The 14,760-nt window shown below is 36.3% G+C and overlaps 4 protein-coding genes across 5 annotated transcripts in view; 2 read left to right on the top strand and 2 right to left on the bottom strand.

Moving 5' to 3' along the window:
- The first annotated feature begins 696 nt into the window (after window positions 1–696).
- On the top strand, window positions 697–4,161 carry LOC106104684 (E3 ubiquitin-protein ligase SIAH1-like). Its single transcript, XM_013284817.1, has one exon. The coding sequence runs from the start codon at window positions 1,112–1,114 to the stop codon at window positions 1,952–1,954; it is 843 nt and encodes a 280-aa protein (XP_013140271.1). The 5' UTR covers window positions 697–1,111; the 3' UTR covers window positions 1,955–4,161.
- A 29-nt stretch (window positions 4,162–4,190) lies between these two features.
- LOC106104670 (rab5 GDP/GTP exchange factor) lies at window positions 4,191–12,922 on the bottom strand. 2 transcript variants are annotated; one of them, XM_013284804.1, is made up of 11 exons: window positions 12,782–12,922; window positions 12,288–12,417; window positions 11,246–11,431; window positions 10,836–11,056; window positions 10,457–10,566; window positions 9,925–10,091; window positions 9,319–9,452; window positions 8,385–8,495; window positions 7,352–7,462; window positions 5,941–6,075; window positions 4,191–5,508 (listed from the first exon to the last, which is right to left on the bottom strand). In XM_013284804.1, exons 2-11 carry the CDS (start codon window positions 12,415–12,417, stop codon window positions 4,711–4,713), a joined length of 2,103 nt encoding a protein of 700 aa, XP_013140258.1. In that variant the 5' UTR covers window positions 12,782–12,922; the 3' UTR covers window positions 4,191–4,710. The 2 variants fall into 2 exon arrangements, with proteins under 2 accessions (XP_013140258.1, XP_013140249.1); XM_013284795.1 differs by lacking the exon at window positions 12,782–12,922 and having other exon boundaries at window positions 12,288–12,766.
- Window positions 12,923–13,083: 161 nt separating this feature from the next.
- Window positions 13,084–14,760, bottom strand: part of LOC106105534 (alpha-ketoglutarate-dependent dioxygenase alkB homolog 2-like) — a 7,735-nt gene continuing 6,058 nt past the window's right edge. Inside the window, exon 4 of the mRNA XM_013285906.1 lies at window positions 13,084–13,258. Coding sequence (XP_013141360.1) covers window positions 13,116–13,258 — 143 coding nt within the window. The 3' untranslated portion in view covers window positions 13,084–13,115. The remainder of the gene's footprint in view (window positions 13,259–14,760) is intronic.
- Window positions 13,282–14,760, top strand: part of LOC106105525 (tetratricopeptide repeat protein 30A) — a 6,481-nt gene continuing 5,002 nt past the window's right edge. The window contains exon 1 of the mRNA XM_013285894.1: window positions 13,282–13,592. Coding sequence (XP_013141348.1) covers window positions 13,539–13,592 — 54 coding nt within the window. The 5' untranslated portion in view covers window positions 13,282–13,538. The remainder of the gene's footprint in view (window positions 13,593–14,760) is intronic.

The raw sequence follows: 14,760 nt of genomic DNA on the forward strand, positions 1-14,760 counted from the left end.
TATCTTCTGCAATCAGTCATCTAATTGGTATAAATTATTCTAGGATGACCTTTTATCAAATGAACGCCTGGAAAAAACGAATACACTTTCCAAAGATATGTGAGCCCAAAAATTTAGATTATCAAGGATCCGTATATATGATACATAAAATATAATCTTACTCAGTGCTTATTTTTTTGGAAAATCATTAAGAACTACGATTACAAATGTAGAGATCCCTTAAAAAAAGGAATCGCGTCGCTACCATGGATACTGTGGGTAATTTGATCAATTTAATTGGTCAGATAATAGGTAAAACGTGAATGTGTATTTGTAGATAAACAAAATTCTGGCCGAGCAAATGTATTTTTGTTATTTCCAAGTTAATGTAATGTAGTAAAGCATCAGTGGATCGTATTATTTTGCCTTGTATAATCAATTATCATTTATGGATTCTGGCAGAATTGACCGCAAACCAAAAAGGATATAAAACTGCGATCACAGCGCCAATTACTAAGCCAGCCTTCCTTAGAATAAGTTTGAGGACCTATAAATAGAAAAATCAATAAGTAAAATGCAGGAAGAACTTTTTTGAAATAGATATAAATTGTTAACTATTATCTATCTATAGAGGTCTAAAACAAATATTTTTTTAGTCTTATTAATGTTCAGTTATAATCTATACTCTTCCTATGACATCATAGTTCGATATCTGTCGCTGTCAGTCTGTCACAATTTTGATAGAATTTCAGTTTCGATTGGTCGCAGTTTGCAGTTCACGGAATGGTACTACAAATTTCAACCTTTTGTGATAAATCAGAACAATCGCAGTAATATAATTCAAATCATAGTGTTATCCAAATTCAAAGTCATCACGACAAATCAAATATATCTTTAAACTAGAATACTTCTATTTGTTCAGATCTGACGTATCGGATTGACAATTGAAAATAAAACATCGACAGTCGATTTGTAATGGAATCGTACTTCAACTTCTATGCAAGTGGAAAGGATTCTGTCGTCGAGGGATACAAATGATCGAGGTAGCTGCCTAGATCACTTTGTGCTAAAAAAAATTAAAAAGAGCTTCTCCGACGATTAACGGGTCTTTTACACGGTGTATGACGGTGTCATGAGCACAAGCAAGAGGCGCGGAGTTAACGGTGCTAGTTGTTTCGTACCTGGAGTGCCCGCCCTGGTGAATATACCGACGGCCATGTCTGCCGACCTCGCTTCGCTGTTTGAGTGTCCCGTCTGTTTCGACTATGTCCTCCCACCGATCTTACAATGTCAGAGCGGGCACCTTGTGTGCTCCAGCTGCCGTCCCAAGTTGTCGTGCTGCCCGACGTGCCGCGGGCCGCTCGGCAACATACGTAACCTGGCAATGGAGAAGGTCGCCAGTAATGTCATGTTCCCATGTAAACACTCCAACACGGGTTGTACAGTTACACTTGTGCACACTGAGAAAGCAGAACACGAGGAGGCGTGCGAATTTCGACCTTACTCTTGCCCTTGTCCCGGTGCCTCATGCAAGTGGCAGGGCGGCCTGGACCAAGTGATGCAGCACCTGATGACTTCACACAAAAGCATCACTACACTTCAAGGTGAAGACATTGTGTTTCTAGCTACAGACATAAACCTACCCGGGGCGGTGGACTGGGTCATGATGCAGTCATGTTTCAATCATCATTTCATGTTGGTGCTTGAGAAGCAAGAGAAATTTGATGGACACCAGCAATTCTTTGCAATTGTTCAACTAATAGGTTCCCGCAAAGAAGCAGAAAATTTTGCATACAGACTGGAGTTAAACGGTCACCGCCGGCGCCTCACATGGGAGGCGATGCCACGCTCCATCCACGAGGGTGTCTCCTCCGCCATCATGAACTCGGATTGCCTTGTGTTTGATACTTCTTTAGCCCAGTTGTTTGCCGACAACGGAAACCTCGGGATAAATGTGACTATATCGATTGCCTAATCCGAACTTCCGTGTACATGTAATGGTACATATGGACTAAATTAAAAGGGCATTTAAATAATGATCCTCAAGAATAGTGTATTTTTAGTGAAAGTGATCGTCTTAATCTAAAATAAAATGTATAAATATCTATTTTAACAAAATATGCAAACAATTTTAGTGTCATCAGCAACTTTGACATGTAATCAACATCAAAGTGAGCCAAAAATGTTTTTTTATTTCTATAAATGTGTGTTCATTGTAAAATTAAAGAGATCTTGGGTGACGGGCTTGGCAACTTGTGGATGTCACAGATCCTGTCAAGAACTTGTGATTGTATTATTCCAAACAGAACAAAATTGTATTTAAATTTAATGTAAATATACTTAAATAATATAATAGTTATTCCCATGGGTGATGCTCAGTGAGCTGGTATTTACAGAGTTATTACCTGACGCATTGGTAACTCGGCTAAATTTGATGAGCTGCAGATCGGCTCAGTTTGTGCAGGTGAAACACTACTAACGAACCGATTCACAGATCAGAGGTATAATTTGCATGAGTTGTGACTCACCGGGCAGCTTTGAAATGGTTATTTATTGAGCAGCAGCTCAATCATTCATAACAATGTGAGCTGATTTACATCAATCTATTAGCTGAGGTGGTGAGCCCCACCAAGAGACTAGAAAGTGATAAATAATGATGCATGTAATGTACATAGGCATTTCCAAGGGGGAAGCCAACCTTGTTGTAGTCATATAATATAAAAAAATATGAAAACCAATTTAAATAAGACCATATTAATTATAATTGCCTCCATAGACCTAGCTTAGGTTATCGGCAGGTGACACCAGCCTATTCTATAAGGAAGACTTGTACAACAGTTGTTTAGAATGGGCTTTCAGCAGTGTTAACCTACTGTTAGAATATTAAGTCTCATACCATTTATGACTGTGTTAGTGATACCAATTGCTTATATTAAGGATCTTTGCACAAAAATATATGAAATGTATATATAAAAACCAAAATTTAAATTGTGAATGTGTGATTTAGTATATTGCATGTGTATTGGTTAGGATTTTAGTATATACCAGGCTATTTACCTACACATAAGAGGTTATCTGTTTATGATGCAATTATCTGACTAATATGTAGACTAAAATGTCATGAAATAATGTATCAAGCAAAGCTGCCAGTATTTACTAAACTAAAAGGCTGTTAGATAAATGTAACAAATATTGTATACATAAAAACAATAATAGATATCAAAGATATCAGCATATTTCAATAGAATAATATATTTTATATACATTTTATAAACCATGTTCTAGTAGGAATTATTTCTGAACATTGTCTGCATATTAGTCTAGTTTTATTTGAATTAATATGTAAGTAATTCATTAAATAGTGCTTGTTATATTATAAGTACATTGGTACATTATGCAGCATTTTTCATGTATCATTCTTTTAAATTACTAAGACCTAGCTTATATAGCCTAGGTGATAAAATTTAGAATAATAATGTCTTAAAATTTCATCTTTTAAATTATAGTGACAAACTAATTTATTATGATAAATGTGTGTTTGACAATTAAGGGACATCCAAAAACATTTTAGGTCAGCAGTTTAATATTTAAAAGCTTAAGCTGCTTGTAATTTTAGTCAATATTAAAAATAAAACAAAAACATGCCATAACACAGTGACTTGCTAAACAGCACTTTTACAATATTAGGCTGATAGAAATTAAAGAAAAACTATTTTAATGTAGAATTCCATGTTGAAATATTAGACACAAAACATATGTGGAATTCTTCTATATAATGCCTCATATGATAGACAAGCATTCAGAACCAGCGCTGGCATGTTGTAGATGGTAACTTATAGGCCAAAACTATACATGCCAGTCGCAACTGTCCTATACTTCAGGGCAGTAAATTAGGAATTATTTGCGTGCAGCTTTGCCGATAGCCTCACGGTATATAAGCAGAAGTCAAAGTTAAAGTCATCGGCAAACCTGAGCGCAGCTGATCGAATAAATTTGTTTTTAATATGCTAGTGATTGTGTGAAGATCTTATGTATATTGCTTTTATTTATGTTACTTAATTTGTAGACCATATTCTCCTAGTTTTTAACAACTCCGCACCTGTGGTGAATGGAGTTTATTGAAATTTTGTATATTATGATAATCCTGTTCGACATACAGTTATAATAATTTTTTTTAATGTATCAGTTTTAATTATTAAAACGAAAAATTCTTGTGATTCCTTTATTTAACAAATAACATGGCTTAGATTCTAAATATATTTATAAATAGCTATACATAACTTGTGATGAACAAAATCATTTCAATAAATTAAAACTAATTAAACATACCTACAATAATTGTGTTGAAAACGATTTTTTTTTTACATTAGAAGTTTCAGATTCTGAGATTCGACAGCTAATTTTAAAAATATATTTTCTAAATTTTAAAATACAATACACTAATCAAAATTTACAATATTATGTGAGTTCTGAATGGATCTCTTACATTGCTTATATCCATTACCATGGATATCCATAAATATTGGGTAATCATTGGTAATCCATTATTTGCATAAATCCTTATAACTATTTGCATGCAATACATTTAGTTTTCTTTAGCATATATTTTATAACATCAATCATCACCAGCTCACTTTATATTCCCAATGAGGGGTTCGAAAACTACCCTAAAGTAGAGGGAGAGGCAGTCCACTAGCTGGCCATCCTGCTAATTAGTGTTAATTTAAAAACTTAAGTAGATTTACTAGTCTGAGGCTGCAACGGCGATGGAAGTAAACATTCAGCTGTAGGAGACTCCTTATCGTCTAATAACGAAGCATGTTGGTTTGCACTGAATGGATCCGCTTCAGTCAGAACCGGACTGAACGGATCCCGTCCCCTGTGTACTACCTCAAATGCTTCAGAACTCATATTCCTTGCATCAACTAAAGAGAACTCGTCAAATGTTTCTAGTACAGCGCTGTGTTCACTACGGGAAGGTATAGGAGCGAATGGATCAAATTCCTTGATACCGTCCGGGCTGAATGGATCTTTATGTTCACACTTCGGTGGATCTTCAGCCAAGCTGTTATCTCCACTAAAGTCTGATAAATCTATATCATAGTTAATGTTACTTAGTCCCGGTGCTAAGTCCTCTGGAGTGACCAGTTCATCGATAGATCTGGAATCAAAGGGTGTGAAACCGAGCGGTGATGGTGTAAGGAGTTCCATAGAGTTGGTCTGCTTTAGATCCCATTTCTCATCCAGATTGTTGGGAGATTTTGATGGTGATGGTTTTTCTAGAACTTGGAAGTCGAGCATCTCTTGTTTATCTTCTATTATTGTAGTTTCAACGACTGGGATTTCATGTTCTTTCTGTATTTCTGTGTTTGATTGGTGTGGTGTTTCTGACTGGTGCGGTGTGTCGATGTCAATAAGTGGCGCCGCTGCGATGTTCTTGAATTTACCGAACCTCGGCAACTCGCGACGCGGTTTGATCTCCAATGGTGTTTTAGCTAGAACATCTTGCACTTTCTTTGCTATTTGCTCCTGTAAAATTACATATAAAACAATTATATTACATAGCGCGGCAAAATCAAACCTTTTTACGCATGTAACCTCTTTGCTTGAGTGTCATTCGATTTTTAAGTTACATTTTGACAGGTTATACAAGATGGCGGATATCTATCTTATTTTAATTAAAATAAACAACCTTTTAAGAAATTGTGTCATGATTTTGCATTATTAACCCACAATTTTTTTTGTGCACTTACATCTTACTAATATTATAAATAGGAATGTTGAGATGGATGGATGGATGTTTGTAAGAGTTTTGTTTTTAACCTCTACTACTGAACTGTTAACGATAAAATTTGGCATAGATGTAGAAGATAGGATGTACATCGGCTACTTGTTTTTTTTTTCCACGCGGGCAAAATCGCGGGCGACAGTTAGTATTTTCATATTTTTTTGTTAATTCACCTCGAAGTTCGCGGCATTATCAGCGAGCGCTTTAGACTGCGCGTCCAGCTGTTCGAGCTGCTGCAGCAGGCGGTCCGCGTGCGCCAGCTGCTCCTCCGCCTCGCGCGCGCACGCGCACAGCGACAGCGCCGCCGCCTGCGCCACACCACACGTTAGTGTACAGGTTATTGCTAGGTTAGCTATACTAATGTAATAAAGCGTAAACACACACTTTGTGGCTTAAGATGTCAGCAATCACAGCATATTTTTGAATAATTCTTTTTGTAATAAAAAGCCCTACACTTGCGTCACGCTTTAGGCTATATATTTTCACGCTATTAAACTTGTGGGTAAATAAATTGGAGGAAAATCTTAAAGGGGACCATAAGTTGCTGCCAACATCAAGGAAGCAAGGCTGCCATGCTTTTTCATCATCTCATGTCACCTTGATATTTGCAATTGAATTTGACAAATGTAAACAATAAAACAATATTCATAATTTCATGCGGACGAAGTCGCACGGCAACAGCTAGTATTGTATAATCACTGAGAATTTTAAAAATACCGTATAGTATTAAAAAGCAGATTTTTGGATTAACATTTTATTTTATTTCTGTAGTTATGAGTGTGGAGGTACACCGGTAGAGGAAGACGTAGAAAGAGATGGATAGATCAAAAAGGGAGTGATGTCGTGTGATAGAGTTATGTATGCGTCGACGCGCAACACGATGTCCAGGAAACGTAGGGTCACCTACGGAAGTAGGATAAGAGAAAGATGATTTTGTTTCTACAGAAATAAAAGAAATGGCAAAAAAAATAACGAAATCATTGGGGGAAAATTCCAAATAAGTTATAACTGTTTCTGGAGATAGTGGCTTCTATTATCTATTCCAAAGCTATTAATACCAAGTTACTTACTTAAAGTTACATTCTACACTAATAGATAACAGCTTTATTATATCATCATCCACTTGCCCTTATCCCTTATGGAGGGTCGGCAGAGTATGTGCTGCTCTTTCCACTCCTTTCTTAAGCATATCCTCTTTCACACAATCCATCCATACTTTCTTCGGTCTTCCTCTTCCTTTGTAGCCATCCACATTCAATCTTAACCCTTTCTGGTTTATGTCCCCATCTTTTCGTCACATAACATATCCATACCACGCTAACCTTTTGCTTCTCAATTTCTCTACCACTGGCGCTACTTTCAAACTTCCTCTAATATACACATTCTTAACTTTATCCATTCTTGTCACACACATCCATCTTAACATACGCATCTCAGACACATGCAATCCTTTCATCCGCAACTTTGGTGGCCCAACATTCAGATCCATACAATACAAGGTCTTATGATGGACTTGTAGCTTTATTATATAAAAGTGTTGATTAAATTATATCTGTACGTGAAAACTGTATTCTATTAAGTTACCCATGCACTACCGCCGATGGATGCGGGCATCGCCATGTAGCAGTCGAACTCCTGCTTATCCATGTTCAGAGACTCCGCCGTGAGGTTCTCGATGAAGGAAACCGCACAGCACTGCATAAAAACGATTATTCAACACCTAAGTACTGCCAAAAATCCCCCCCCCCCTTTTTAGTAACTTTAAAGGGGGGGTGAAACAGCGAAATTTGCTGACTTTTGTGCTGTTTAGTTCAGACCTAGACAAAGTGTATATCTAATCGAAAGATAATTTGTTAAGGGGGCAGCACTGTCGCTAAGACAACATTAAAAACTAGCTGTTGCTCGCGACTTTGTCCATTTAAAATTTAAAAATTGGTAAAAATAAAGCCTATGTTACTCACTGATAAAGGCGCAAGAATTTTTTAAATAAGCCCAGTAAATCGACACTAATATTATAAAGAGGAAAAATTGGTATTTTTCGATTTTTGTATATTGAATAACTCAAAAACTACTGGATCGTTTTAAAAAAATCTTTAAAAATTAAAAAGCTACATTATCGGTATATTTTTAAATTACACGTGGACAAAGTCGCGAGCAACAGCTAGTTCTAATATTATAAAGAGGAAATATTTGTATCTTTGTATTGTTATAACTCAAAAACTACTGGGCCGATTTCAAAAATTCTTTCACCATTACAAAGACAATTTATCTGTGAGTAACCTATGTTACATTTTTTATTTCCACATGTAGGAAGTCGCGAGCAACAGCTAGTTCTAATATTATAAAGAGGAAAGATTTGTATCTTTGTATTAATATAACTCAAAAACTACTGGGCCAATTTTTAAAATTCTTTCACCATCAGAAAGGTAAATTATTCATGAGTAATATAGAGTATATTTTATTATTACTAATGTTTAGGAACTATTAATAAGCAGTGTGTTTTTGGACGGCGGCGTTAAAAAATCACTAAACTTTAACTTTTCTCGGCTTTCGCTGCATAAACCGTTAGAGGTATATAAAAATGATGTAAGAAAGAATTTATTATATATGCCCGCACCAGGTTGGTGAAGTAGTAGCCGCCCTCGCCGGTCATGAGGCGCTGCGCGTTGCAGAAGCGCGTCACGAAGTTAATATTGCTCACCAGCCGCGGCGGGTTCGCCTTCAGCACCTATAAACAATTACTTATAATGTAAAAACCATACTAATATTATAAATACGAAAGTTTAGATGGATGGAGTTTGTGGACTAAACGGTTGAACGAATTACTATGAAATTTGGTATAGATGTAGAGGTCAGTCTGAAGGAACACATATGCTTCTCACTTTTGTTTTTTTTTAATTCCACGCGAACGGAGTCGCGGGCGATAGCTAGTATAGACTAAAATAGAATTTAAATATGTTTCTTATATTTGTAACAATTTAACTGTGATACATTCGATTCAAAATCTGTTTAGAAGTAACTAAACGTAAGGTTTGAAGTCGAACAAAAAAGTTTTTTTTTTTTCAAAGACTAATGAAAGTCAAAAAATGTCTAAGATATATATTTTATCAAAACCAAGCAATATCTTACTACATTTAATAATAGTGGGGACGTATAATGAGCTGGTGATGGTGTTGAAGGTCGTATACTGTTAAAAAGCAAATCGGTACCGTGCCATAGTAGCGGCGCAACACTAAATCATTGACATATCCGTCACATCTCTAACTGACAGCTGTCAATGTCATTAGACGGATATGGCGCGCGATCCTGGCGAGAAGCGTATCTCTGAATTTTTAAGTTTTCACGATAGTATCAATAATTGGATGTATTACGTGAAAGGTGACATGGTCAAGAAGGAAGTGACAGATGACGTATGATAGAATTATGTGGGGGACGAAAACTTGTTGCGCCACTACGGAAGTGGAATAAGGAGAAAGATGATGATGATAGTATAAACTAAATAAATTGTTTAAAAGTATAGTGAGGCGATATGTAGATATGTAGATACTGACGGTGAATATGAGGCGGGGCAGCAGCTCGTCGGCGGAGGCGGGCGCGCCGCACAGCGCCAGCACGTGCCGGCAGCAGCGCCGCACGCGCGACAGCTTGCCGCCCGGCGACAGGCTGCCGTCCATGCCCAGCAGCTCTGGGACATACCTCACTTACACCGCACGCACCTCACTACTAACGCTTTCTTACATCACTATTACATTATCTTTAGTCAAAAATGAAAATAGAACTTCCAGCCAGAAGATTAATAAACGAAGAAAGTTAAAAAGCTACATTAAAGTTGTTACAACACGAAATGATATAGAAATTAACAATCTTACTAAACTAAAGATTAAATGGATGGATGCTTATTTAAACGGATCTCCCTGAAATTTGGAACTTGTCATCATATTGTCTACTATTTATCAAGTTGTTTTTTTAAATCCCGCAAAAAGAATTTTTCGACAGCTAGTTAATAATTAAAGCAGTTTTTTGACACAAGGCTTCTATATACATATTATGTAACACAAAAATCAGATGTTAATACCGATGGTCCTTCGAGCCGGATCGCGCAAAAATGGTCTATAATAGAAAGTGCTGGAACGCTATGTATTTCGCGTGCGACATACCGCTGATGGCCTTGTAGAGCAGCTGGCGGCAGGCGGCGTCGCTGCGGTCCAGGTCGCAGTCGAGGTGGCGCTCGCCCACCCAGCCCAGCTGCTGGATGCGCTCCGACAGCGCGCGGTCCAGCCGCTCGTCCTCCGTGCCCGCCGGCGAGAACACCACGCCCGGCAGTCTGCACACCGCGTTACAACACTCAACACACAACACTCAACACTCAACACTCAACACTCAACACTCGATACTCCTAATCTCAGTACGACTTTTAAGATCACGATGAAGTTTCGCATTCATGTAGAATGTAATCTCGAACACCGACTACTATTTTTATAAATAGTAGAGTAGCAGTCAAAATCAAAATTAATATTTACGAATATGCCGCGAAAAAAGAAGTGTTTAGAGATGCGCTGGATGGCATTATTGGCAGATGACCTTGGGTTTCCGCGATATTAATGGACGCCGTAAAAAACACTCATTTTTTTTATTTTGGTGTTGATTTTTACATATATCCACTTAGTAGTACAAACAGTATATACTTACTCATGTAAATATGTCATGACATGCTTCTCCACAAAGTCAATGAGCTGCTCCTTGATGTCCTGCTCGAGGCCGGCGAAGTGCTGCGACGTGTCCATGTGCCGGATGAACCTCTGATAATTGTATCAGAGCTAATTAATATCATCATCATCACCAGCTCACTATACGTCCCCACTGAGGGTCTCGGAGCCTACCCTAAGTTAGGGTGATTAGCAAAGAAATTCAAAGTTATGTGTGAAATCAACCTACTCACAATAGGCCAGCGTGGCTGACTATGGCCTAGTCACCCCTTATTACGGTAGGTTCCGAGCCCCTCAGTGGAGACATATAGTGAGCTGGTGCAAATAATTATATAAACAGCCATTAATAAAGTATGAGATACCTGATACTGTCTCTGCACCCTTTCTGACAGTTCATCGACCGACATAACATTGGAGCACTTGATAACGTCCATGATGAAGGAGTGCGCGAAGACGCGCGTGTCGCGGTCCGCCTGCGCCGGCAGCTGCGGGAAGTGCGTGCGGAAATCACGCTTCATACCTTCGTACACCATCGACGGGATCTTAAACTCTTGCGGTCTTCTCCCTGATTGCTCTTGCTCATCTTAATGAAAATACCATCAAAATATTTAAACTAAAAATTTGTAATCTCAATATTAACATGTATGGTCAATTTGACCATACGATGGAACACAAGATGTATTTCAAGTTATCACAAATAATTACATTGTTTCTAAGATAAGTAATACAAATCTTTTAATGCATACTATAAGATTTTTGTAGATAAAAATACCTGCGCTACTTTTCTTGAAGACGCTAAATTTAAGTAAATTAGCCTTCTTGAGAGTCTCGCTTTGACGCAGGCGTTTCTCCTCGAATTTGGAGAAGGAGGAGTGAGACGATAGCTTGAGTCCGCGCTCCGGCTTCTTCTGCTCCTGTCGCGGCAATGTGGCTGACGCGGACGCCGCTAACGCCTTTTCTATTACGAGAAAAAATATGCTTGTTCATTCTTCATTCAGCTAGAATTTTTTTTCTTATAGAAAACGTTGAAAGCAAATTCAGGAGGAAGAAAATGGTACCAACAATACAACTTGTAAAATAGGTGATGGAAATATAAGATTTTGTTCTCTTATCTGACAGTTACATCATTTTTATCATCTGAACCTCTATCAGCCAGTGTTGGGCCAGGCATCCTAACAAGATTTTTTTATCATATAAGTAGCATACAATGTATTCAAACCTTGATACTAAATGAACAATTTAAATTCAATTTATCAGACATAATCTTATTTAGTTGACTAAGGCAATATTATATTAACTGAACCTTGAGAATGTCAGTAGTTATCTACAATTATGTCAAAATCATATATTGCGATATAACCAAAGGGGGAGATAACAATTGAATGGTGAAGGTGAAGTACACTCTATTACAAAGTACAAAAAAAACTTTGCATAGCTTTTAAACTTAAAAGATCCAAAAATCCAGACCTTAGGTCATTTTTATTTCCAATAAAACAAATTAAATACACTGTTACTAAGAAAACTATATATAAATATAAAATTGAATAGTTATGAAATACTAAAAAAACTAGTAAACAAATGTAAAAAAATCTTTCATTACTAAAAAGTTCTTACTAAAAGTACCATAGCCAATATCTAGGCTGATGGAAAATGTATATAGCTAAAGGGATTTAATAATTTTAAAGGTTGGCCTCAGTTATAGTTTGCTAACTTTTGCCCTTAACTTCATCTGCACAGAATTAAATAAGAATATATATTGATTGAATCTATGTTCAATTATTAGAAATGTTTAATTCAAAATCACATATACATACCAGCCCTTCTCTGTCGCTGTAACTGTTCCCTGTGGCATTTGGAACAATATCCTTGCCACTGCGGGTTGCCATAGTAATCACACCCATTCTTACATTTCAGATCACTCTGGTCGATCCTCAGAGACGGCATCTTTGAAGCAAATATCATATACTTGTATGATCTTTGTAAATTTGGACCATACCACATTTTTATAACAATAAATGTTAATAAAACTTATTTAAAAGCCTTCATAGGATATACTACGATATATAAATAAACTATATGTTACATTTAGTGTATTAAAATGTATGTTATACAATTTTTTATATGTCTACTGCAATCCAGTAAATGTAGATCGTAGAACTTCCTAATGCGCTAATAACGGCGGTCGTTCAACGCCGCTATCCGTTATATAGGCTAGGCTTATCATACTTATGTACTCAACAATCTGTGATAATATATTGAGCATAGAAATGACTTCGTTGGTGCAGCGGAATATAATATGACCGCTTACCTTATAGGAAAATTTATTTGAATCCGCAACAATATACCAAAGTCATAAGATAATTTATTATTTTTCTTCAGCATCTATCGGCGATATAATGAGAAAAATTATAAGAAATACGCAAGTGAGTCAACACCGATAAAAATCCAATTGTTTTATTTTGACATTTATTCTGTCAAAATAAAATGTCATAGTTACTATGGTGTTACCATTTTCAAAAAATCTCCCAATGTAGTAGGTAGAAAATAGAGTTTAATCATGAAGATTATGTTTTCCATAAATATCACTTACTAGCAAATAAAACAAGTAAATTCTTTAACATAATAATAATTTACTAAAGCTGTTACAATTTTCCGCGCATTTTTCTAAAAGTAAGATTAATTCTTGCACCAGGCAGTTTCTTCCTTATAGGCAAGCTGTGGTACCAGACTTCATTTGTTGGGGGATTCATCAAAAGAATACTACCATCTTCTAAGTTGATCTTCACTGAAACAAGAAAACATTATTTTAGTCATACTTTGAGAATATTGTAGCACAGTAGGCAACATTTCAGACTATAAGTGGCTTCTAATATGTCTACAAAAAAAATGAAATTCGACAATGCACCGAACCATGGATAAAGGGGTGGGATTCGTTTGAAAAAAAACACCATGCCTTAACCTATCATTAAACCTTCATTGTGTAAGTGTTGACTAACCGTTTCTATGGTTACTTCAGAGGACAACAAACTATAAGTGGAAAAAGTTGAATACGCTGATAAATAAAAATGAATTATTTGCAAATATCTGATGGACAATACACAAAAACTATTTACACAATGGTAAGATACTTTTAAGGTTTATTAATACCTACTTTATTTGAATTAAGTAGAACGACTTCTTGAGTCTCAGACTTTAGATGATGAATAACTCTGTGTAGTAGGATTACTCACATTCTTTTTAAAATAGATTGATAAATTACGCAACTAGAATTGATAATATCACTAATGTGCGAAAAAGCCGATGTAGTCTTGAAGGTTGCATATAGCCGGAAAAATAACAAAATGTTTCGTAACGAAATTGATAAAGTTATGATATAAGGTAGAATTATCGTTACATCAAACACCACACCCACGCGGAAGCGATTATAAGCAAAATAAATTCCCCTTCTGTGAGCAAAAAGTTCTATAAATTGTATTACAAGGTAAATAACGTTTTTTCTTGCGTATAACGCAAAAATACAAAGTTGCACAAAATTTTCATGCATACGAGTAAAAAATTCCGTCAACCAGAAAAATATAAAGTTTACATGCATAATTTTTCATGAAACTTGCTACATTTAACTATAGAGAAAATAAATGTGAATTATATTTACGTTTAAATGTCTAAACGCTCAGCAGTAAAATGTATGTTTTAGAAGATTCAAGTGCCTTTATTTCGATAATTTATAGATATATTGTTTTAGAAAAAAGCGTTTTTTTTGCAGTCCGTTGATCGATTACTTATCGCGAAATAATTCGTTAAACGACCGACAGATAAGGTTAACGACGTAATACGATTTTTAGGACTTTAATCGTTATCAATACAACTATGTTGTCGCAGCTGCGTTATTTATTCCTAACCGTAGGTTTCCACTGCCGAAACAACTGGATAAAACTTAATATTGTCTCGGTTTCATCAAAAAGAACTAGAAGGATAATATGTATTTTGTACAAATGCCTCGTTCTTTTTCTTGATCTTGCGAATTAAATTTAGGATTTCATAGAATACTTTTCATATTATGAAATGCACAATACACTAAACAGTACTATTTTGATAATTATATCTTTGTACAAAACGTTGTTCAATTATTTGTAGCTGGTAGCATCACGGCCGGAGGTAGCCGTAAAATCGATACAATCAAAGAAGTGTTTATATTCGTATAAGCGTGCGTTCGCACGGGCAGACTTTGTACGCCGCGGTAAAGTTCAAGGTCAGCAGACTTTTTACGCCCACGAGATAGGTGTTCGT

Source organism: Papilio polytes, unplaced genomic scaffold (assembly GCF_000836215.1).
Source record: "Papilio polytes unplaced genomic scaffold, Ppol_1.0 DF824270.1, whole genome shotgun sequence".
Taxonomy (NCBI): domain Eukaryota; kingdom Metazoa; phylum Arthropoda; class Insecta; order Lepidoptera; family Papilionidae; genus Papilio; species Papilio polytes.

Bases quoted from the DNA above. Each gene is read 5' to 3' on its own strand.
- LOC106104684 (XM_013284817.1), top strand. From the start codon at position 1,112: ATGAGCACAAGCAAGAGGCGCGGAGTTAACGGTGCTAGTTGTTTCGTA.
- LOC106104670 (XM_013284795.1), bottom strand. From the start codon at position 12,474: ATGTGGTATGGTCCAAATTTACAAAGATCATACAAGTATATGATATTT. The intron at 7,463-8,384 runs GTGCGGGCATAT...GTTTTTATGCAG, and splicing joins GCTACTACTTCACCAACCTG to TGCTGTGCGGTTTCCTTCAT. The intron at 6,076-7,351 runs GTAACTTAATAG...GGTGTGGCGCAG, and splicing joins CCATCGGCGGTAGTGCATGG to GCGGCGGCGCTGTCGCTGTG.